The sequence below is a fragment of the Lepus europaeus genome, chromosome 2 (genome assembly GCF_033115175.1).
Source record: "Lepus europaeus isolate LE1 chromosome 2, mLepTim1.pri, whole genome shotgun sequence".
NCBI lineage: Eukaryota > Metazoa > Chordata > Mammalia > Lagomorpha > Leporidae > Lepus > Lepus europaeus.
The window spans coordinates 8,888,922-8,913,477 of record NC_084828.1 but is presented as its reverse complement, the minus strand read 5'-3'; the positions used below and the strand labels follow the sequence as shown (position 1 = coordinate 8,913,477).

The 24,556-nt window shown below is 48.6% G+C and overlaps 1 protein-coding gene across 2 annotated transcripts; it reads left to right on the top strand.

The window, feature by feature from the left end:
• The first annotated feature begins 11,473 nt into the window (after nt 1–11,473).
• Nucleotides 11,474–24,508, top strand: LOC133769931 (carbonyl reductase [NADPH] 3). 2 transcript variants are annotated; one of them, XM_062205353.1, is made up of 4 exons: nt 11,474–12,069; nt 13,861–13,968; nt 24,133–24,270; nt 24,354–24,508. In XM_062205353.1, the coding sequence occupies exons 1-4, from the start codon at nt 11,781–11,783 to the stop codon at nt 24,506–24,508; spliced, it is 690 nt and encodes a 229-aa protein (XP_062061337.1). In that variant the 5' UTR covers nt 11,474–11,780. The 2 variants fall into 2 exon arrangements, with proteins under 2 accessions (XP_062061337.1, XP_062061329.1); XM_062205345.1 differs by lacking the exons at nt 24,133–24,270; nt 24,354–24,508 and adding an exon at nt 21,243–21,679 and having other exon boundaries at nt 11,766–12,069.
• Nucleotides 24,509–24,556: the final 48 nt, after the last annotated feature.

The following is a 24,556-nucleotide window of genomic DNA, read 5'->3' as shown; positions in this document are numbered from 1 at the left end:
GCAGTGGAGGATGGCCCAGGTCCTTGGGCCCCTACACCCTTGTGGGGGGCCCGGAGGAGGCTCCTGGCACCTGGCTTCAGATCAGCTCATCTTTGGCCGTTGTGGTCATTTGGGGAGTGAATCAGTAGAATGGAGGACCTCTCTCTCTCTCTCTGGATCTACCTCTCTCTGTAACTCCGTCTTTCAAATAAATAAAATAATTCTTTAAAAAAAAAAACATTACTGCATGATTTTTTTTTTTTTGACAGGCAGAGTGGACAGTGAGAGAGAGAGACAGAGAGAAAGGTCTTCCTTTGCTGTTGGTTCACCTTCCAATGGCCGCCACGGTAGGCGCGCTGCGGCCGGCGCACCGTGCTGATCCGATGGCAGGAGCCAGGTGCTTCTCCTGGTCTCCCATGGGGTGCAGGACCCAAGCACTTGGGCCATCCTCCACTGCACTCCCTGGCCACAGCAGAGAGCTGGCCTGGAAGAGGGGCAAACGGGACAGAATCCAGTGCCCCGACCGGGACTAGAACCCGGTGTGCCGGCGCCGCAAGGCGGAGGATTAGCCTAGTGAGCCGCGGCGCCGGCCTACTGCATGATTTTTAAAAATCCACAAATTAGGTATATAGAAGGAAAATACCCCAAAAATGTTAAAGTCTATATGGTGTTAAATAAACAACAGGAGTCACTGGGCACTTACTCCCCATGTAGGACCTCTATCCTTAATGAGTTGTACTATAAGAACTAATGGTAAAACTTGACTTCAAACAGTACTTTATACTTTGTGTGTCCGTGTGGGTGCAAACTGTTGCCATCTTTACTTAGTATAGAGTTGATCTTCTGTATATAAAGATAATTTAAAATGAATCTTAGTGAAGAATGGGATGGGAGAGGGAGTAGGAGGTGGGATGGGAGTGAGGTGGGAGGGCGGGTATGGGGGGGGGGAAGAACCGCTATATTCTTAAAGCTATACCTATGAAATTTATATTGATCGTATAAAGGCTTTCTAAAAAAATGAATGAATAAAGGCTATGTAGGACAAACCCAAAGTCAACATCGTAGTGAATGAGGAAAAGCTGGAAGCGCGTCCCCTCAGATCCAAAAGAGCAGGATGTCCACCTTCACCCCTCTTACTCAATAAGTATCAGTCACATTAGCAAGAATAGGGCGGAGAGAGAAACAAAGGGCATCAAACTTGGCGACTGTCCCATTGTCCTATGGGCTTGTGTATATGCCACTGCCATGGTGTTTGAATTACTTTAGCTTGTAGTATGCTTTGAAATTAGGCATTATGACGTCTCCAGATTGACTTATTCTTCTCAGTATTGTTTTGGCTATTCTGGGTTTTTGGTGGTTCCATATGGATTTTAGAATTGCTTTTTCTAATTCTATGAACAATGTCATTGGAATTTTGACAGGGATTATATTGAATCTGTAGATTGCTCTAGGTAATACAGACATTTGATGATACTAATTTTTCCAGTCCTTGAGCAAGGAATACCTTTCTGATTGATCCTAAATTGGTGATTTTTAAAATCAGTGTGTTCTTATTTTTATTGTAGCAGTATTTCACTTCTTAGATTTCTGTGATTATTTTACTTCCAATATGAAACTCCTTTCAGGATTTCTTCTTGTAAGGCTAACCTCATGATTATGAATTCTCATTTTTTGCTTGTCTGGGAAATACTTTATTTCTCCTTCACTTGACAGCTTAGCTGGACATAATATTCTTTGTTGGAAGTTTTTTTTTTCTTTCAAGACCTTGTATATATATATTCCCACTCACTTCTGGCCTGTAGGGTTTCTACTGAAAAGTCTGCTGTTCATCTCTGATTTTCCTCTACATGAAAATTGATCTTTTTTTTCTTCCTGTCTCCAAGACTCTCTCCTTGTTCTTAATTTTTGAAAAATGTACAACGACATGCCTTGGAGAAGTTTTTCAGTTGATTCTGGTTGGGGTCCTTTGTGTTTTCTATAGCTGGATGTCCATATCCCTCTAAAGACTTGGGAGTAGTCAACTATTACTTCATTCAGAAGGTTCTCAATACCTTTTTTCTTCTCTTCTCCTTAAGGTATCCCTAGATTTGATGAATATATATTTACTTAATGGGTATCCCATATGTTACACAGGCTTTCTCCATTCATTTTAATCATTTTCTCTTTATTTTTGTCCGCCTGAATTATTTTGAAACTCTTGTCCTCACAATCAGAAATTCTTTCTTCTGCTTGGTCTATTCAGATGGTGAAGCTATCAATCATTACGTTTCATTTCATTGGTTAAAGTTTTTAGCTCCAAAATTTCTGTTTGGTTCTCATAATTTCTATTTCTTTGTTGAACTTCTCTTCTATATCATGCAACGTTCTTCTCATTTCTTTTTCTTTTAAAGATTTATCTGTTTATTTTGAGCAAGAGTAACAGAGAGTAGGGGAGAGAGAGAGGGAGAGATCTTCCATCTGCTGATTCACTCCCCCAGATGACTGAAACAGCCAATGCTGGGCCAGGCCAAAGCTAGGAATCTGGATCTCCCACATGGATGGCAGGGACCCATATTTTTGAGTCATCTTCCACTACTTTTCCCAGTCCAGTAGCAGAGAGCTGAATCAGAAGTGCAGCAGCCAGGACATGAACCAGTGCTCATATGGGATGCCAGCATTGCAGGCAGTGGCTTTACCCACTATGCCACACTAGTCCCCTTCCCATTTCTTGAACTGGCCTATCTATTCACTTGCATCTCATTGAGATTTTTTAGGATCATTGTTTTTTTATTCTTTTTTAGGCATTTTATAGATTTCTTTTGGATCCAGATCTATTAATGGAGAACTATTTTGTTGCTTTTGGATGTGTCATGCTTCTTTGATCTTCATATCTCCCTACATTGGTATCTGCACATTTGGTGTAAAGTACCTTCTCTTTATTGGTTAGATTTCACTGGGAAAGACCCTTCTAGGTGAAATGTGGCGTGTCACTTGGGTTGTGACTCCGGCTTTGTCTCTAGGTAAGCCCAGAAGTGTGGCCTCTGAGTGAATTCTTCGGCTGTAACCAGGGTCAGCCGTGTGTACGAGTGCCACGGTTGTCTAGCCTGCAGCAGGAGTCTGTGGAGGTAGTCGTATGGCCCAGCCGTGGATGTGAGCTTCCAAAGGTGTCTTCAGTCCCCAGAACTGGTTGTCAGTCACACTAGGGTTTATGATGGCCACAGTCACATTCCTGATGCTGTGGGACACAGTGGGGGCTGTCCTCTTGTCCTGTCAGGCAAGCGCGAGTGATGGTGTGGATTGTGGCACTAATATCTATAAATCTGCAACTGTGTGGCGCAGATAGAATCCTAGGTCATGTTCTGTGGACGTGACTAATGCTAGGACTTACAACACCAAGGGCCCTGGTGGAATTTGCTGCAGTCCTACGGGGTGAATACAGGTTATGCCAGGGGTTGTGCACTGGCAGGCTGGGTCTGGAGCAGTGGAATGTAAGTTCTTCCCTAGGTCACACAGACGCTTTTCTCAGCAATATGGTGTCTCCCAGCCAGAGAGCCAAGGTAGCAGCACTGACCATGTACTTTGTTCCTCCCTCTCTCTTTTGGTATTTGGAGTTCTTGTGTTGTGTGCAGTTCATATCACTTCTTTACTGAACTTTTCTTTCAGTCACTCTTCTGGAAGTGTGGTTCTTCTTTTGTTGATCTAAAACATCTCTGTGACTAAAGTGAGTGCACGTCCCCTCGGTTCAGCCATCTTTTCTGCAGCTCCTGGCTTTTCCTGGTGCGTTAGAGTTGTCCTGTTTTCACATGTTGTTACTTTTTCTAAGACTCATGCATTCCCCTATCCAACGTGCCAGTTTATGTTATGTATGTTCTGGTACACTCATAACCTTGGACTAACAAGAATACTTCAAACCATCATGGAAAAAAATCATTAAAAGATAAACATATTTTATTCCGAAATGTTTGAAATTAATTCAGAGGGTTTTCATTATATACCACATGAGCCATTTGAAAATCCCTCATATATGCTCCCAGTGTCTAATTAAATACAAATACCTTTGGCTGGCTAATCCTCCACCTGTGGCACAGGCACCCCAGGTTCTAGTCCCGGTCGGGGCGCTGGATTCTGTCCCGGTTGCTCCTCTTCCAGTCCAGCTCTCTGCTGTGGCCTGGGAGTGCAGTGGAGGATGGTCCAAATGCTTGGGCCCTGCGCCCGCATGGGAGACCAGAAGCACCTGGCTCCTGGCTTCAGATCAGCACGGTGCGCCAGCCACAGCGCACCGGGTGAACCAATGGAAAAAGGAAGATCTTTCTCTCTGTCTCTCTCTCTCATTGTCCACTCTGCCTGTCCAAAAAAAAAAAAAAATCTAAATACCTTTTAAAAGGTTTGACTTCCAGGTTATCTAAATGGGCTTCCCATATGTGGAAGCAATCACAGTACAGCAAACACATATCTCCTTACTTTTGGTAACTGGCTTTGCAATCGAACATTTTGTGTTGTATCAGGACATTTCTCGTGCTTTGTGCTCTTTTTATAAGTCTTTGGATTGTTTAGGAAAGCTGAACCTTAAAAGACTTAAATCTTTCCTTATATCTATTTCCTTTTAATGCTTTTTTAATGATCAATGAATGACTATTACTTTACAAACACCTATAATCCCCTTTTCATCCAATGTTTTAAACCATTTTTGACATTGTTCACAGGCTTCCTTGAAATCAAAGTTTAAAATTAAGTCTTTTTGATCTAGAATTAACTGCAATTTTTTTTTCAGTTGAGCCCCTGTAGAACCTCAGAAGATGTAAACTAATTAGGTGTATTTGGTAAATTGGATAGCACTCTAAGTGTTGTCAAATAACAGAGTGATGCTGAATAATCTTCAATTTTATTGGTATGGCTGTGGTATTAATGTGAATATTCTCAAGATTTTGGGAAACTCATGTCTGATGATCCTGCTGTGACAAGTCTGTCATAACTTATCTTAAAACTCTCATGCAATGAAAATAACTGAGTTTCCTTATCAATTGCTGAGCTGTCATCAAAATTTAACCCTGAATATTTTAACCCAATATATATTGGCAAAGCCAATATAATAATAGTAGGAGTATTTACACCTCACTGCCATCAGTAGACAGATCATCCAAATAGAAAATTGACAAAAATACATCAGAGTTGAACCAAACTACAGAGCAAATGGACCTAACAGACATTTGCGGGACATTCTACTAACAGAGAATTCAAATTCTTCTCCTCATCACATGGAACATTTTCTAGGTCGACCACATATTAGGCCACAAATCAAATTTCAGTACATTTTTATTTTCTTTTCATAAAAATATCTTTATTACAAGTTTATTAGCTGCAGAAGCTACATTATTCCACCCAAAGAATTCATAAATATTGATAGATCATATTTTCCACTTAAAAAGATCAAAAGAGCACATTTGAAATGGTAAAAGATGATATCCATGGGCTTTAGTCCAACTTCTAAGAGGCCCAGGGAAATCCTCAAGCAGCCAGGGTACCAGGAGTAGTCAGGTTACCTCACCATGCAGAATTTACAGCTTAATTTCACAACAAGGAAAAAATATTCCCACATGATGCTCCTGTATGGATTCCCAAGCATTCAACTTTACATGACAGTGAGCACCTCTGTCCCATGGGCCTTTTGTATTCGCGACTATTATCTCTCTTTTTCACCACCAAGATTATTGGAAACTTTCTTTGAATATAACATGATACCAGGATGTTGCCAATAAAATCTAAATTCATCAGCTCATACGTGATTGAACTTTCGATGAGAATAGCTAATGGGTATTCATTCACTGTGATGTCACATAAACTTAGGAGATGAAGGAACTCAAAGAAATCTGTCTCAGTTACATCTACAGGGCAGCCGTCTCCTTGGTACAGTTCATTTTGCTGAAATTGTAGGTTATTTATTATAGGCGTTCGTCTAATTCTCACCTGGAGCCAAGATGCAGTACAGGTTACAGACAAATCAGCAGGACCACGGAACAGACAGTAAAAGCATAATCCCAGCACACCAGAAATCTTCATTATTGCTTCAGATCTCAGCCCACGGCACCACAGGAAAACAGGAGGGCTCAATGAGTTTTTAAAAAGTGAAATAAAGGCCGGTGCTGTAGCTCAACAGGCTAATCCTCCGCCTAGCGGCGCCGGCACACGGGGTTCTAGTCCTGGTCGGGGTGCCGGATTCTGTCCCGGTTGCTCCTCTTCCAGTCCAGCTCTCTACTGTGGCCCAGGAGTGCAGTGGAGGATGGCCCAAGTGCTTGGGCCCTGCACCCCATGGGAGACCAGGAGAAGCACCTGGCTCCTGCCATCCGATCAGCGCAGCGCGCCAGTCGCGGCGGCCATTGGAGGGTGAACCAACGGCAAAAAGGAAGACCTTTCTCTCTGTCTCTCTCTCTCTCTCTCACTGTCCACTCTGCCTGTCAAAAAAAAAAAAAAAGTCTAAAAAAAAAGTGGAATAATACCATGTGTCTTCTCAGATCACAAAGGAATAAAACTAGAAATCAATGAAAGTAGTAGGAAATTTACAAATACTTGGACACTGAACAGCACGCTCCTGCATGGCCAATGAATCAATGAAGGAACGTAAAGGGAAATATAAAGAATTTACGAAAACACACATATTAAAATCTGTGGATACAGCAAAGCAATATTAACAAGGAAGCTTATAGCATAAATGCATACATTAAAATAAAACAAAATAGAAAGGTTTAAGATAAATAAGAAAACAGTGCAACTCAAGAAAGTATAAAACCCAAACTGGGCTTATTGGTGTGGTGCCACAGGTTAAGCTACCTGCTTGTAATGTCAGCACCCCATATCAGAGTGCAAGTTTGAGTCCCAGCTGCTCCACTTCCAATCCAGCTCCCTGCACCTAGGAAAGCAATCGATGAGAGACCCAGATAAACTTCCTGACTCCTGCCTAGCCCAGCATTGTGGCCATTTAGGGAGTGAATCAGCCGATGGAAAGTCAATATATGTGTGTGTCTCTCTCCCACCCTCCACCTCTGTCACTCTGCCTTTCAAATAAATATGACTTTAAATAAAAAAGAACAAACCAAACCCAAAATTCACAGAAGGCATGAAAAAAGGAGAAATAAGTGAAATTGAAACAAAATTATCGAAGATCAACAAGATAAAAAACTGGTTTTTTTTTTCAAAAGGTAAATAAACCAAACTGACTGATACCTAGATCATGGGTATCCTAGCCTCTGGAAGAGTGAGAAATACACTTCTATTGCTTATAAATCCCCAGCCTCGGGTATTTTACTATAGCAGCACAAACAGCCAAGACCTACACAGACAAAATCCACGATAAACAAGCCAGGACCAGGCACCTCCTACCACGATTGAAGGAGGCAATGGAAACCATGAGGAGAGGCTCTGCAGTGGATTCAGTCTTGTGTCCTCCAAGTTCACGTCCTCTTCCAGGCTCAGGTGTGACGTTGGGATAACGGGGCCTTTGCAGATGTAATAGAATCACTGAGGTCCTGCTGGGTTAGCGAGGGCCCCAAATCCCACGACGAGTGTCCTTACAGGAAGGGAAGAGGACACATGGATCCTCCGTAGAGAAGAGGCTGTGTGAGGACAGAGGCACAGCTTGGAGTTCTGCTGCCACGTCCAAGGCCCACCAGGGACACACGCAGGCCCCAGCCACTGGAGGAGGCAAGGGAGGATCCTGGGTCAGAGCTTGGAGAGAGAGCAGGGCCCTGCCACCCTTGGACCTCGGGCTTGTGGCTTCCAGAACCCTGAGAGGATGGAGCTCTGCCTTTTGGGGCAACACACTTTGTGATGCTTTGATATGGCACATTCCAGGGAACGGATGCACCTGACATGAAGTGCAGTGCCCGCGAGACCACAAGAGGGCAGTGTCGGGCAGCACGCGCAGCTCCTGCAGATGCAAACTCAGGGCCAAAAGAATCACTGAGGTCCACAGAAACTTAGCAGTGTTTTAATGATGTCAAACTAAGTTGTAAATCTTCACCTGAAAGTTTACAATCTTTATTAGCTTGGGCAATAATTTCTGACAACCTGCGAAGGAGCCCCTTTCGAAGCACATCCTTGTTCCGCTGTCACCTGACACACAGGGGAGTAATCTGCAGGATGGATTTTCCCAGCAGGAGGCACACAGCTTTAGTTTCAATAGGCAAGGCCTCATTGCTCTCCAACCGGATACACTGAGTTACACTCGCCAGAAAGGAATGGCCGTTTTCCCAAGCCTGACAACACTTTTCCAAGCTGAGAGGTTAAACACACACACGCACACACACAGGCTTTAGAAGAAGGGCTGAGGGCCCCAAGGACAGGCTGAGGGCCGAGGGACCCAGATGTCACAGCTCAGGTGCTTCCCAGCCTGTGGGGTGCAAGGATCCCCAGCTGCCAGGGCCCCTGCTCCACCTCGCACCAGCACGCCTGTCTCTTTACCTGCACACAGCGCCCATGTTCAGACACCACACCTTCATGGTGCCAGACCCATTTGCAGGGAGACTGGCTTCCTCCAAGTCAACCATGTTCACAATCAGCATCTCCCTTTGTCTGCTGAGTCACCCAGAATATAGAGGCCAGGAACTAAGTCCAGGGCACCTGAAGGGCAACCACACAGGTGACCTCGAGAATGTCCTGCTTGTCCTGCCTGGACCTGCAGCAGCCCCGTCCCCAGCTCTGGGGCACAGAGCACATGGGCAAGGAAGGTGGGGCTGGGGCACTGTGGGGTGGTGCCTTCTCCTGGCCACTCACAGCGCCAGCGTCCTGACTCTCAGCCGTGTGCTGATCCACCCGTGGGCAGGGCCAGCAAGAAGGAAGCAGGGATGGAGAAGAGCAGGTGGGGAGTCCTGTCACCAGTCTGCAACCTCTTCATGTCACTCAGGAACCTGACTTCAGTCTTGCTTCCAGGAAGTCTGAGCCCATTCCTGCCTGGGCCTGCCCTCGGCAACATCATCCTGCTCACAGCCTGGCAGAGTCCAGGGCGTTTCCTTGGAGGTGAGGTTTTCCCCTCTCCCAGCTCCACCCCCATTGCTCCCTGCCTTTAGCAAGCAAACACTGGCAGTCACAACCGTGCCTAGCACAGCGCCTGTTAACCAGGAAGACGTCAAGAAGTGGCTGTAAACACATGTATTCATTTTGGACAGCTGTCAGTCTCCCTTTACAGAACATAATTACGGCGCATACTCCTATGGTTTCATACTTTACCGTCTCTTGGTTCTGCTCTAAGCACTTGCATGATGTTGATTCATTCAATCCTTATGGCAAGTGTAAGTGTATAAGTAGCCCCATTTTACAGACGAGTAAACTGAGGCACAGGGAGTATGTAGCAGAGCTGGGAGCAGCTCCATGAAGGAAGGAAGTGCCCCTACTCCCCACTGTCCCCTCCTAAGCATGCCTGGGACCCAACAGGTGCTCAGCTGTTTATGGATGGAGGTAGATGCAGGAACAGAGCTGACAGTCACTCTCCCAGATGACAGGGGCTTGTAAAAGATAGGGACCCTGAGCATACACTGGGGCGAAGGCTTTGGTTCTGACCCCAATGATTCAGGAAGTGGAGGGAGGATAGCCTTGCTACGTGGGAGCAAAGTCCATTTAAGAAGCATTGCGCGGGGCCGGCGCTGTGGCATAGTGGGTAAAGCCACCGCCTGCAGTGCCGGCATCCCATATGGGTACCGGTTCAAGTCCTGGCTGTTCCTCTTCTGATCCAGCTCTCTGCTATGGCCTGGGGAAGCAGTCGAAGATGGCCCAAGTGCTTGGGCCCCTGCACCCATGTGGGAGACCCGGAGGAAGCTCCTAGCTCCTGACTTCAGATCGGCCCAGCTTGGGCCGTTGCGGCTAATTAGGGAGTGAACCAGTGGATAGAAGACCTCTGTCTCTCTGCCTCTGCCTCTCTGTAACTCTGCCTTTAAAAGAAAAAAAGGAAGGAAGGGAGGGAAGGAGGGGGGGAGGGAGGGGTAATCAGAGAGCTATCTAGTTAATTACCTAAGGGAGTAAGGTGGGTCCCACAAGAGTGGGTTAATTGTGGCGAGCACAGGTTATTACAGGTGAGCTGACACCTGTCTCTCTCTTGTGCTCCTACCTCCCCACTTCTACCCTCCCACCACCACTGTATGTTGCAGCACGAGGCACACACAGTGCTCTTGGACCCTGAGAACTGTGGGTAAATAATCCTCGTAATCACAGCCCCAAGTATTCAGTCATAACAAGAAAGGGGCTACGGCGGCGCCCCTGCGAGCCCTGGCCCCCTCTGCACTCCAGTCTTTGGTGCTTTGCCTCCATTACACCCTAGTCCCGCACCGCCCTGGGAGACCTGCCTTCCTCCAGGCCACCTGGTGTCCTTCCTGTGGAGCTCTGGCCCGTCCCACGCTTCCTCTTTCCTGATGGACGCTGCCAGGGGGTCCTGGGGGAGGCTGGCCAGCTCCCAAATGGGTCACACCCAAATAGGTCTCTGATTCAACCACTCAAGAGTCCCAATTCCCGAATCAACTCCTTTTCCTGCTCTGCAAATGGCTATTTTGCAAGTAAGACTTCCAAAAGAAGTCAAGTTAAGATCAGAACACAAATCGATATAACCACAGCAAAATGGAGGGAATGAAAGGTCAATGAGTCAGAAAAACGATTCCATGAGAAAAATTTTGTAAAAATATATAACCCTGGGTAGGGAGGAATGAAAGACACAATTACCCATACAGGAATGAGAGATGTAGAATCACCATCAGTACGAAAAGGATAATAAAGGCATATTATGAATAACTGTGTAACAAAATCCACAACTTGGATGCAATCCACAAATTTCTTGAAAAACATTAATCTCATTTAAGACACAGAAATTCTGAACAGGATTAAAACAGGCTCCAAATTATCAGTGCTGCCTTGACCGAGATGGGGACTGGGGGCCCCAGAGTCTCAGGCAGTGCCGGGCGGCTCTGCTTGGGAAAAGCCAAGCCATGATGAGGTCGCCTTTCTGCCAGACCTCACACTCACTGAGCAAGCGCACTGAACACGGTCGATGGAGTTCTAACTGGGTGGCCGGCCACCTGACCACACCCGTGAGAATCCATCCTCAGCTGGATCTTGTTGGTGGCTCCCACGTGGTTGTGGATCCATAAAGATCGCTCAACACCAGTGGGTAGCCTCCCCGGACAAGCCTAAACGCAGACCCTTTCGGCACCCGCAGGAGCTATGTTGGGATTAAGTAAATGATTCCCATAACGGGTTTGGCACACGGTCAACATTCTCTGCCACATGGGGACAGGCTGGGACCCACAGAGCCACCAAAAGCCACTCCCAGCACATCTCCTTGCTATCCTCTCTGCTGAGTTGCCCTTCGACAAGCAAAGAGAGGTTAAGTGACTCCATCGCCAACACTGGCACCTCGCGGCCGACGGCGGGCGCAGGTCCAAGAAGATGACTCAGCCCTTGTTACTCCCTCTTCGGGGTCCTCCCAGACAGTTCCTGCAGTCCGCCCCGCAGTGCATTGCGGCCCCTGCTGACCCATCCCCGTCCGCTTTTGCTGGGCGCGAAGCTCGCTTCTCAGGCAGTCGCCACACTCGGAGCCGGGATCCACAAGAGCGCAGCGCTGGGAGGGAGCAGCCCCGGGAGCCGGGGCGTTACGAAAGCTTAGGGAGCGGACAGCCCCTCCTCGGAGGGGAGGGACCCAGGCCAGGGGCCTTGCTCTCCAGAAGTTGCCCGGCTGGATCCCAGAACTGAGTTCCGCGCGGCTTCGATCGGCCGGCAGTCTGCGGCTCTCCGCGCAGTGCGCGCCCCCGGGGTTCGCCCTCTTGCACAGGTGTCCCGAGCGCCCAGCCATGTCGTCCTGCAGCCGCGTGGCGCTGGTGACCGGCGCCAACAAGGGCGTCGGCTTCGCCATCACGCGCGACCTGTGCCGGCTCTTCTCGGGGGACGTGGTGCTCACGGCGCGGGACGAGGCGCGGGGCCGGGCGGCCGTGCAGCAGCTGCAGGCCGAGGGCCTGAGCCCGCGCTTCCACCAGCTGGACATCACGGACCTGCAGAGCATCCGCGCCCTGCGCGACTTCCTGCGCCGGGAGTACGGGGGCCTCAATGTGCTGGTCAACAACGCGGCCATCGCCTTCCAGAGTAGGTGAGGGGCTGGGAGGACGAGGGGGTCCCTGGGACGCCTCGAGCGTGCGGGGCAGCGAACAGCAGGCGCCCCCAGCGGCCCGCTAGAGAGATCGGGGAGGGAGGCCCCTCGGGATGCGCTCAGCTCCCGCCTCTCCCGGCGGGTTTTCGCTTTCCCGTGGTTCGCAGAGCGCAGGGCGAGCCCCGGCGCGGGACACCGCGCGCCCCGCCCGCGGGCCTGTGCGGGCCTGTGCGCCGCCCCGGGCCCTCCCGGAACTGTCAGTCGCTGTAGTTTGCAAGAGAAGCGGCTCCTGGGAGGGGCCCACGCCCTGCTCAGCTCGTCGAGGTTTTCTGTCCGTTGCGAGAATCCAGCCCCGCCTGGAGCTTTCGCTTTCGCTGGAACAAGGGCGCATCATGGCAGGCGGGGGGCATCTGCCGCGCACGGGCAACGAGCGCGCTCAAGTGCACACCAGTGCCTTTCAAACTCCGCTCAGCGGCGAGATTCGCTGGTCTCCGGCAGAAGGGAAGAGAGCCTCGGGTCCCTTGTCCTGGGCGGCTGCCGTTGGGTCGCAAACATGCTTATTTCGGGGGCGAAGAAGAATCAAGGAGCTTACAGGTTGCAACCAGTACTCGGTTAAGTAAGTTCCTGACCTCAGCCCTATACAAGAAATCAACGGGACCACTTCGCTTCCAGCCTGGGGAGGCCTCGGTCCGCCGCCCTGGGCGCTCACCAGCGCGGCGCCGCGAGCGCGGGGCTCCCAGCGCAGCACCTGTAACTCGGCCTGCGGGCTTCCGGGGGCTGGGCGGGGCGGGGCACAGGGCGGAGCTGACACCCCCCCACTCAGACAACCTTAGCTAGGGATAATTACCCTCCATGAGGGACCTGGGTGAACTGGGATCTGTCGCCCCCCAAAATGTGGGCGGGGGGCCAGCAGCACCTGCGAGCCTGGACGTTGGTTGGCAGTGCAGAATCTCGGGCGCCCAACGGGCTGACTCCAAATCTGCGTTTTCACAGAATCCCCAGGTACACAGGGACTTGGAAACGTTCGTGGGGAAAGGAAAGAAAGGCTTATTTTGGTGCAAAACACTGAAATTCTTGCAGTTTTCATGATAGGCATTTTCCACGAAGTTTCAGAAGACCCTCCTCTTTTGCGTGCATTTCACAATGTTTTCCCACTGCGATAAACATTTTTCATTCCATCTTCATGAACTTTAGAAGTCATTTAAAGTCCAACAGTGATCTCCCCCAATGCTCGCAATAGCTGGAGCTGAGTGGGCCAAAGTCAGGGGCTGGGGGCTCAGTCCAGGTCTCCCATGTGGGTGGCAGGAGCTCAGTGACTTGAGCCATCATCTGGCCCCCAGGGTGCACATGAGCATCCACTGATTCGGGATGCAAGCATCATCCCACAGTGTCTTAACTGCTGAGCCCCTGGACTTGCTGAAGTGCTCTCCTACCTTCTATGCTCCATCAAGTTTGAGCAGTGGTCAAAGCCAGGAGTTCTCTAAGTATGGCTGGAGACCAGCTGCTGTTGCATCAACTGGGAACTTGTTAGAGCTGCAGATTCTGGAGCTCCACCCCAGATATTCTCCATCAGAACCTTTGTAGGTGAGACCTGGGACGCTGAGCGTCACCAAGCCCTGCAGGTGACTGATACACACCCAGATCTGAGGACCATCAACTTGGTGATGTAAAAGTTGCTTCGCTGTTACCTGTGTCTCCTGGGATTGCTATCCTATAGGATCCACTGTGTCATATGACTTTCGGGAAAATTGTATGATGGTCTCGTTGCTTCTTTCTCCTTTTGAAAGCTGATGACCCGACACCTTTTGATGTCCAAGCGGAGCTGACAGTGAAGACAAACTTCTTTGCCACGAGAAACGTCTGCACCGAGTTGCTGCCGATCATGAAACCTCATGGTAAGCCCAGTGAGCGGAGTGTCAGGAAGGGGTCAGCCTCAGACTCCCTGGTCAGGGCTGCCTGCAGGAGTCACCCAGGGGTGCCTGTTGTCTGTAGGGGGAAAAGTAGACAGCGTCCTTCTCTTACAGTGTCTGACTCTTCACTTGAGCATCTTAGCTTCAGGTTGCAAAGGCATGTGGGCTGTATCTCAAAGCTCTTAGAATCTACCATGAACCCCGCCCTAGAATGACAAGATGTTTCAAGTTCACAAAGACCCTTGCCTCTGATCACACCTGGTCCACCTGGGGGCTTGGGGGATAGTATCTCTTCTTTAAAAAAAAAAATTGTTTATTTGAAAGGCAGAGTGACAGAAAGAGAGAGAAAAATCAATCTTCTCTCTGCAGGTTCACTTCTCAAGTGGCCAACTTAGCCCGGGCTGAGCAAGACCAAAACCAAGAGCCTGGAACTCCATCCAGATCTCCCACATGGGTGGCAGGAACCCAAGCACTTGCGTCATCTTCCACTGCTTCCCAGGTGCACTAGCGGGAAGCTGGATCAAAAGCAGAGCAGCACAGCTCAAACCCATGCTCCAATATGGGATGCTGGCATTGCAAACAGCGGCTTAACTCACCACACCACAATGCCAGTCCCAGGATCGTATCTCTCCGAGCATTAAGATACTCCCTGGGGTTGGCATTGTGTCATGATGGTTAAAGCCACCAACTACAATGCCAGCATCCCATGCAGGTGACAGTTCATGTCCTGGCTGCTCTGTTTCCAATCCAGCTCCCTGCTGGTAGCCTGGGAAAAGCAGTAGAAGATGGCCCAAGTGTTTGGGTCCCCGCCACCTACGTGGGAGACCTGGAGTAAGCTCCTGGCTCCTGGCTTCAACCTGGCCCAGCCATCTGGGAGTGAACAAGCAGATGGAAGACATCTCTCTCTCTCTCTCTCTCTCTCTCTCTCTATCTCTCTCTTTTTCTCTCATATCTCTCTCTCTCTCTGTAAACTCTGGCTTTAAATAAATAAATAATCTTTAAAAAAAAAAAAAAGACATTCCCTGTCTTCCTTCTTGGGCTAAACTTCATTAAACTGATTCAGAAAATGCAAAAGAAGTTGTCTTTATTAGGAAATATCTTGTCCATACTGATAATTTTCTTTTTTTAAATACTAGACATGCTATTGTATTTAGGTATAAGGGATTTCATTTTTAAAAAAAATTTTAGCTCCCACATATAAGGGAGAACTTGCAATATTTGTCTTTCTGTGTCTAGCTTACTTCACTCAACATGGGGTCCTCCACTTGCAGGCACTTTGTTAGAAATGGTAGAATTTCATTCTTTTTCAAAGCTGAATATATTCCACATCTTCTTTAGCCACTCATCTGATGATGGACACCTTGGTTCCAAAATTTGACTATTGTGAACAGTGCTGCTATAAAGGTGGTGGTGCAAGTATCTCTTTGATACAACGTGTTCATATCTTTTGGGTATGTGGTAGTGTGATTGCTGCATCATATGGCAAGTTTATTTCTAGTTTTGAAATTAATCTCCGTACTTTTTTCCACAGTGGCTGCACTAATTTATATACCCACTAACAGTGTATAAAGTTCCCTTTTCTTTTTCTTTTTTTTTTAAAGAATTAGTTTATTTATTTGAAAGTCAGTTACAGAGAGAGAGAGAAGGAGAGGCAGAGAAAGAGACAGAGAGAGAGAGAGATCTTCCATCCAATGGTTCACTCCTCAAATGAGTGATCTGATCCAAAGCCAGGAGCCAGGAGCTTCTTCCAGGTCTCCCATGTGGGAACAGGAGCCAAAGCACTCAGGCCATCTTCTACCGCCTTCCCAGGCCATAGCAGAGAGCTGGCTCAGAAGAGGAGCAGGCCAGACTCGGACCAGCACCCATATGGGGTGCCAGCACTGCAGGCTGGGGCTTTAACCCACCGTGCCACAGCGCCAGCCCCTAAAGATTCCCTTTTCTCCACATCCTTGCCAGCATTTGTTCCTTTCTGTCTGCCCTATTTTAGCCATTCTGACAGGGGTGAGGTGATAAACACTTTATATTACTTTCCCCACAAAATATAGTGCCTGCTATTTCCCAAGTGTAATGATGGGTGCGGGGTAGGCAACGGGGAGCGTTAGACATGGGGGCATGCCATCCATGGAGTCAGAGTACAGGGAGGGGGACAATGCCTAACAAAGGACCGGGAGTGCAGGATGACCACTGCGCCACTGTGCAGTGGGGTGGCATGAAGGCCTGATTTTCTAGGCATTTTTCTTCCCCAAGACATTAACTGTGTGTCTTGGGAAGAACTCTGTGGTTCTTAGGAGAATTGAGCTTTTCTTAATTTAACATTTTGAGTAAGGATTACCTCGTGATACAAAAAAAATTAAGATTTTATTTATTGTTTTATTTGAAAGGCAAAGAGAGAAAGAGAGATCCTCCATCCACTGGTTCTCTCCCCAAATGGCCACAATAGCATGGGCTAGGACAGGCTGAAGCCAGGAGCCAGGAATCCCATCCTAGTCAATTGATGGAAGGGACCCAAGTGCCTGGGCCATCCTCTGCTGCCTTCCCAGGCATATTAGCAGAGATCTGGATCGGAAATGGAGCAGCCAGGACTCGAACTGGCACTTTAATATGGGATGCCAGAATTGCAAGCAGCAGATTAACCACTGCACACAATGCTGGCCCCTGGTTATAAAAAGACATTGAAATCTAAGTAGACATATGGTGAAGGTTGCACCTGAACCCCTGCTTCCCCTCCCTCTCACTCACTCCCAACCCCCACAGGGCATTCTCTGTGCTTGTCTCTTAGTGGGGGTAGGATTGTAGAGCGCCTGCAGGTAGAGTTGCAGGTGCTGGCCAAGGAAGCTTCAGTCCAGCTGCCTGGAGTTGGTGAGTGCCCAGGACCAGAGGATACAGTTTGTTTGTTTTTTAGGATTTTATTTATTTATTTGAGAGGTAGAGTTATAGACGGTGAGAAGGAGAGACAGAGGAAAAGGTCTTCCATCCGCTGGTTCACTCCCAAAATGGCCCCAACAGCTGGAGCTGAGCCAATCCAAAGCCAGGAGCCAGGATCTTCTTCCAGGTCTCCCACATGGGTACAGGGGCCCAAGCACTCAGGCCAACTTCCACTGCCTTCCCAGGCCATAGCAGAGAGCTGGATAGGAAGTGGAGCAGCTGGGACTAGAACCTGCGCCCATTTGGGATGTGGCCCAGCAGGCAGATGATTAACCTACTGCACCATGGCCCCAGGATAGAGTTTTTAAGTGCAAGTCTAAGCAAATATAAGTGCGCGTTGTAAAGGCTTGTTTACACAGAAGGTAACACTCCCTACAGTGGTTGACACCTGACTTTTTTCCCTGCCTGAATCTGGAGCTCATTCCAGACTACAACAGAAAACTTTCTCATACTCTTTTTCATGGCTGCCTGGTATTCAATTGTATGCCATTCAATTGTATGTCTTTTACCAAGTATCAGGGGGTCCTCTCCCTGCTAAACTTTAGAATCACAGAATTTGAGAGCTGCAGGGTATGGAAGAAACCTTGTGTCCCTGCCCCTTACGGAGAGGGAAGCGAACAGGGATGGGTAGTAATAGATCTGGGAACAGCAGCCAGGCTTCTGACTTCACCACTCAATCCAATTAGGAAGATCTGTTCTAGTGAGGTAAGAACGAGAGCAGGATCGGACACCAAGCCATTCTGAAAGATTCTGGAAGACTCTGGAGGGTGAAGCCTAGAGATTAACCAAGAACAGGTGAATGACTCTCTTTAATCAGTTCCCTGTAGCATCCTTTCTCACAGCAGGAGTCTCTTTTACAACCTTGGAAATACATGTGGCCAGAGGGTCGAAATGCTGACCACCATCGCCTTTTGATTTGTGGGAAATCATTTTTGTCCACACACAAAACTGATTTAAAAGCCATTCTTCATCTACCCTTAAAACAGTACAGAGGGGCCGGCATCCTGGTGTAGCAGTAAAGACGTTGCCTGCAATGCCAGCATCCCATATGAGCGTGGGTTTGAGCGCCGGCTGCTCCAGTTCCAATTCAGCTCCTTGCTAATGGCCTGAGAAAAGCATGAAAAATGGTCGAAGTCCTTGGACCCGTGCACCCACATGGGAGAACTGAAAGAAGCTCCTGGCTCCTGGATTCAGCCTGGCCCAGCTCCCGCCATTGTGGCCTTCTGGGGAGTGAACAGGCGGATGGCAGCTCTCTCTCTCTCTCTCTCTCTTTAGTTCTTTCTCTCTCTCTCTCTCTGTGTGTGTGTGTGTGTGTATGTCTCCCTCTATCTGTAACTCTTTCAAGTAAATAAATCTTAAAATCAAATTAGTAAATTATGAAACAAAATTATAAAAGAAAATTATAAAACTAAACATTACAGAAAGCCCTTTGGCTTGCTTATTTGTTCAAATCGGGGTAAATACTCCTAGGTTAAGCAACTGTGAAGCCACTAGGGGGAGCTAGTTGCCCACTCTTTCTAGGATGAGCCTGCAGGTGTTTCGGGCATGGTGGAGTCCCCCGGAACCTCAGCACGAGTTGCTGGTGCTGGTGGGGTGGGTGCAGCCCTTCCCAGGGCTCATTGGACCCCTCCCCGGAGAAGTGCCTCAGGTCGCAGAGCACACCTCCCTCCCTTAGCAGCATTTCCTTGGAAGCATAGAGTAGCTCCTGTAACCTTTCCCTTTGATGTTTCATTCCTGAGCACAGCCCAGGGGTTGAGAATCAAGGTGTTTGGAAGGTAATGAAAGCTGATGTGGTATTCCTGGCTAAAATATCAGAGTGAATCTAATCATGAGAAAACCAGACCAATCCAAACTGGGGAAAGTACTACCAAATAATTCTCTAGCCTCTTTAAAAAAAAAAAAAAAAAAGTCACTGTCAACTCCTCTAGATTAAAATAAACTGAAATGCAAATGGTAAAGGAACATTATTGGGACAACTAGAGACAGCTGAATGGGGACTCTATTTTTAGATCATAGTGTTGGATAGTTATCACCATCCTGAGTGTGGCCATGACTGACTGTGCAGGGGAATGCCCTGGTTGGCATGTATATACTAAAGTACTGAAGGTGGAAGCTGTATGAGTGTCTACAACTGAGGCACAGGGAAAGAGGGTGCAGGGGGTCAAAATGTTCACCCTGAGGGTAAACTTAGGTAAGTGGTATGGGCATTTATGGAACTATTCTTGCAACTTCTTTGGATTTTTCTAATTTTCAAAATTAAAAGTTAAGAAGGAAATACATGTGAGGGATCTCCTCAGAAAGATCTTGCACATTCCAAGAAAATGATGCTGCATGGATTTAAAAATTTTTTGTACCAAAACAAATTTATCTTTTCTAAGTCCATTTTCCATGTACTTTTGGAAGTACCCTCATAGTAGCATCGAAAGTGAGAGAGAGAAAAGCAAAGAAAGAAATACGGAGAGGTCTCAGTACCTGGGGTAAGCGAGGGGCTGGTTTTCAGGGACAGAGTGAGGGTGCCTCCACAGGGGACCGGGGCCCACGAGGTGTCCCATAGAATGTGTGGCCTCCGCCTAAAGGGGTTGCAGGGATGAGTGCTATTCAGAAAACGTAACGAAACCCGGTGATCCCAGGCCAGATTTGGCCTGGCGGCTGAGACACCAGCATCTCACATTGAAGCATCTGGGTTTAACTCCCTCCTCCGCCCGACTCCAGCTTCCTGCTAATACAAGTTGTGGAGGCCGTGGTAATGGCTCAAGTCCTTGGGTTCCTGCCACCCATGCGGAAGATCTGGATTGAGCTCCTGGCTCCCATTGCAGGTATCTGGGGAATAAACCAGCAGATGGGAGCTCGCTCTCTCTCTCTCTCTCTCAATCTCTCTCATAAATAACATTTTTTAAAAAATTCAGTGATCCTATTGGGTTTGGGATACTATGCAAGAAAAGAACCTACTGAGGCCAGCATTTTGGCATAGTGGGTTAAACCACCACCTACAATGCCGGCAAACCAGGGTGCTGGTTTGTTTCTGATCCAGCACCCTGCTAATGGCCTAGGAAAACAGCAAAAGAGGGTGCAAATACTTGGGTTTATGCACCCATGTGGGAGATTTGGATGAAGCTCCTGACTCCTGGCTTTGGCCTGGCCCAGCCCTGGCCTTTGTGGCCATTCAGGGAGTAATTTAGCAGATGAAAAATCGATCTTGGCCGGCGCCATGGCTCACTTGGCTAATCCTCCGCCTGTGGCACTGGCACCTCGGGTTCTAGCCTCGGTTGGGGCGCCGGGTGATAGTCCCCGGTTGCTCCTCTTCCAGTCCAGCTCTCTGCTATGGCCCGGGAGGGCAGCGGAGGATGGCCCAGGTGCTTGGGTCCCTGCACCCGCATGGGAGACCAGGAGGAATCACCCAGCTCCTGGCTTCGGATCGGCGCAGCGCCAGCCGTGGGGGCCATTAGGGGAGTGAACCAATGGAAGGAAGACCTTTCTCTGTCTCTCTCTCACTATCTATAACTCTACCTGTCAAAATAAAAAAAAAAATTGATCTCTCTGTCTCTCTCTCCCCCTTTCTCTCTGTAACTCTTTCAAATAAATAAATCTTAAAAAAAAAAAAAAAAAAAGGACCCTACCAAAATAGGTATTTTGGTGTTTTTTGATGCTGGGAAAAAATTTGTCAATCACATATTTAATGGTTTGGGGAAATTATTGTATAGTTTTTGGCCTGTGTATATTTTTATGGCCCCAATTGTGTTTTTAATAGCTATAAATTATTAGCAACATGAATATTAATTCATACATTAATTTAATAAATACTAATACATTAACTTCGAACTAAAAAACAATGAAGTCAACCCAGGATGGAGAATTGACCCACTCCATGTGCCCATCACTAAGGACAGGCAAGGGTCATTCCCAGGGATTGCTTGACCTTGGAATTGACAGGCAGGGATAGGAGTGGCCGCTCACAGCCACAGGATGCTCTGCAAACCCAGGAAATGGAGAGCTTCAATCTTCAGTGGGAGACATTGTCCCTCAGAGAGTAGGTTCATCAGCACCTGGAGTGTGTATGTTTGGAAGGGGATCTGCTGCCTGGTGGATCCACTCACTACAGACCTGCAGCCCACTCACCCCATGGGAAGTCACAGCAGAAGGGAGCCCCCCTCACAGAGGTGCATTCTTCTTCCCCTTGGGAGAACAGGGGCCAAATAAATGTTAAAAACCCAGGGTGCACAGATTTTATTCTTCCTAGAGTCATTTTTTTCTCCAGCAACGAACGCTACACCAAGACTTCACATGTATGCTTGGTGCTTCCCTGTGACACGCTTCCTCTTTCTGCTATTTTCCAGGGCGAGTGGTGAATGTCAGTAGTTTGCAGGGTTTACAGGCTCTTGAAAACTGCAGCGAAGACCTGCAGGAGAAGTTCCGATGCGAGACGCTCACGGAGGGGGACCTGGTGGACCTCATGAACAAGTTCGTGGAAGACACAAAAAACGAAGTGCATGAGAAGGAAGGCTGGCCCCACTCAGCTTATGGGGTGTCCAAGCTGGGGGTCACAGTCTTGTCGAGAATCCTGGCCCGGCGCCTGGGGGAGAAGAGAAAAGCCGACAGGATTCTGCTGAACGCGTGCTGCCCTGGGTGGGTGGAGGCAGACGTGGCTGGGGACCACAGCTCCAGGACTGTGGAGGAAGGGGTTGAGACCCCCGTCTACCTGGCCCTCCTGCCTCCAGATGCCACTGAGCCTCAAGGCCAGCTAGTCTGTGACAAAATTGTGCAGAGCTGGTGAGCGTCCGCTTTGCAGCGTGATGCTAAATAAATGTTGGTGGGATGACCTAGTGAACTCTGGCATTGTCATTGGATCCTGTTTCTCTTCTTGAGCAGGAGTGTCCATTGGCATCCCTGGAAGTATCTGGAACTGAACGACTCTGCTAGGCCCTAACTCTTCAGCCCAAGAGAGAGAGCGTACTCTTGCGTGTTAGTGGGCATCGGGGTCACCCAAAACGTAGGATTCTGCTAAAACTGGGAATGGGCCTAGAACCTGCATTTCCGAGAAGCTCCCAGGTGCTGCTGGCCCAGGGCAAGGGGCACTCAGAGGCCCAGTGGTCCAGTGAGTGGTGTTGACAATGAGTGAGGTCCCGGGCGTTTTCCTGCCACATCCTGTGGTTTCTACTTTGTTGATTCTATAAGCATGACGATTTATCTGCTGTCTCCTAAGCCCTGAGGCCCTCCTTTCTATCTCATTCCACTTGGTGGTATTTGAGTATATTTTTATGGGTTCGGTCAAAAGATGAATTTGCAACACATTCAAAGATGTTAATGGACTTATTTTCAATTCTAGGATCGGGCAACGCCTCCTATAAAACAGGGTGAGTGTTCCAGCGAGTGGAGCAGAGGAGGCTGGTGGTGCAGACGGAACAGGGCGAGAGAGCAGAATCAGTACAAAAAGCAGACTGAGCACTCAAAGTCTTTCCTTGCAAAGGTGAAAGCCTAGGCCACGTTATCATACCAGCTAACACTGGGTTATCTGGGGATTGAACTGTTATCTCTGTCTCCTTATTTCTCAAAAGCTCAGACAAACAACTTAGCGTTAGCTTGGAGACAGGGGACTCGAGCACACGTGGCTGTGTCTGGGTTGGGTCTCGGGCTGAGAGCAAGACCTCAGTCCACACCAGTGGCCTGCTACGTGCTAAGCTCTCAGTTCTTGTTCTTATGAGGCAGCGTAGCCTGACGGACTCAGGAGAGGCATCTTCTTCACCAGGCCGTGGTTTTGTCCACCCTGGGTCTTTGGCCGCATTCTGTATCCTGCGATCCTTCCCGGGTTGTTTGTGCCGTTGCCCTGTCACCCTTTCATCCTGTTCACACTTCGGCATCTGTGTGCAGAGCATCTCTTGGCTCGGATACACACAAACGTCTTCTCCTCCACCTAGTCAGCCCCTTCCGAGCTGCAGCCCAAGGCACTTCTTCCGTTGACAGTCTCCATGACAACGGGGGACTTTAAGTTGATTGCTTCTAAATGGGATGCGTTTTGCAACCAAGCTTCCTGGGTTCCAGTTATACCCCGTAGGAAAAAGATGGCAACCAAAAGATCTTGTGAAAGAGAAGAAATTGATTTGCAAGGGAGTCAAGACTTCAGAAGGAATGTCTCACCAAGCAACAACAAAAATTCAACAAGAGCACAGTGGAAAAAAATACAAAAGAAGGAAACAAACAAGTTTTCCACAGTTACCAAGTTTATGATAGGTTGTTCACCATGGGCAACAGCAGTGTTGTCATTTGGCTTATCTTTTGTCTTTTTTTTTTCCCAAGATTTATTTATTTGTGTGAAAAGCAGAGCAACACAGAGAAAGAGAGAGAGCTCTTCCATCCACTGATTCACTCCCCACATTCCCATAACACCTGGAGCTGGGTCAGACCAAAGCCAGGAACCAGGAACTCTATCTGAGTCTCCCACACGGGTGGCAGGGACCAAGTACTTGGGTCTTCCTCCACTGCTTTTCCAGGCACGTCAGCAGAGGCTGGACTGGAAGCAGAGTCAAGCGTACTCTGACCTAGGCTTCCCGACGGGATGCCAGCATGGCAGGTGGAAGCTTAACCCACAGCACCACTGCTCTCGCCCCTTTTGCTTATCCATGAGTACCACATCCTATCAGACATCAGCACAGTGGCCATAAGGAGTACTGCTGGTTTCCCTTAGGGAGTCAGACAGGTACAGAATGCTCAAGGTCCCATTTAGTAGAGGGGTCCTCCGATATGTCTGGCTTCACACAAGGCACAGGAGTTGATTGTTCCCAGCTCTGACTTCTCATGGCAGCACCTCGAGTGTCAGTGTAACTATCACAACCCTCACTCACTTTCTTACCACTTGAGACAGCATCTGAATTCCACCCTGACTGCCTTTCCCCTCCTTAGGACATTTCTACATCACTGACGAAATCAAACCTGCGCCAGCACTCACCCGGGGACACGGCTCCTGAGACATCCTAGTGGTTTTTCTGGCTCTGACAACATGTTGATGGCTTCAGAGTATTTCCTGCACCTCACTCATACTTGGTCCTCCCTCTGCACCCAACCCCCAGCGTCCTGCTGATGACAGGCACAGGAACCACACAGCTCTTCCAGGCTGTGCCTGCCAAAGACACAGACAGGAAAATGCAGAAGGAAGCCAGCCAGCCCCTTGTACGTATTTTGTGTTCCTTCCCTCTCATTTATCTCTAACCGATCACCTTGATGCTTTTGGAGGCATGGAGCCCACTTGGACAACCCTTGGCAACCAGTGGTCGATGTTTCTCAAGAGAAGTGCTGTGGCAGCCCCTAGACCAGCACCCACTCCCCAGGTGGCATCTCCTGCTCTGTCGTGTTTGAACTGCAGCACCACAGGTGACTGCCCTGCTGGCTTCTGTTGACTGTTCCAACCTTCCTTTTTAATTTTTTAATTTTTTTTTCCAACCTTCCTTTAAAAGCAAGGCCAGCTAGACCGGATCGGAGCTGTTACTGTGAGTGCCTGGGTGTCACCGTGGGTCTAACGAGCAGAGGGAGCTGGGCCTTAGCCAGAGGAGCATTTACTCCGTGGCCCAACAGAAGCCCCCTCTCTACAGCGGCCTTGGGTCATTCCTGAAACCCTTGGTTCTATGAGATGCTGTGATACCTTAAAATAAATTTCACT

Bases quoted from the DNA above. Each gene is read 5' to 3' on its own strand.
- LOC133769931 (XM_062205345.1), top strand. From the start codon at position 11,781: ATGTCGTCCTGCAGCCGCGTGGCGCTGGTGACCGGCGCCAACAAGGGC. The intron at 12,070-13,860 runs GTAGGTGAGGGG...TCCTTTTGAAAG, and splicing joins CGCGGCCATCGCCTTCCAGA to CTGATGACCCGACACCTTTT. The intron at 13,969-21,242 runs GTAAGCCCAGTG...GCTATTTTCCAG, and splicing joins GCCGATCATGAAACCTCATG to GGCGAGTGGTGAATGTCAGT.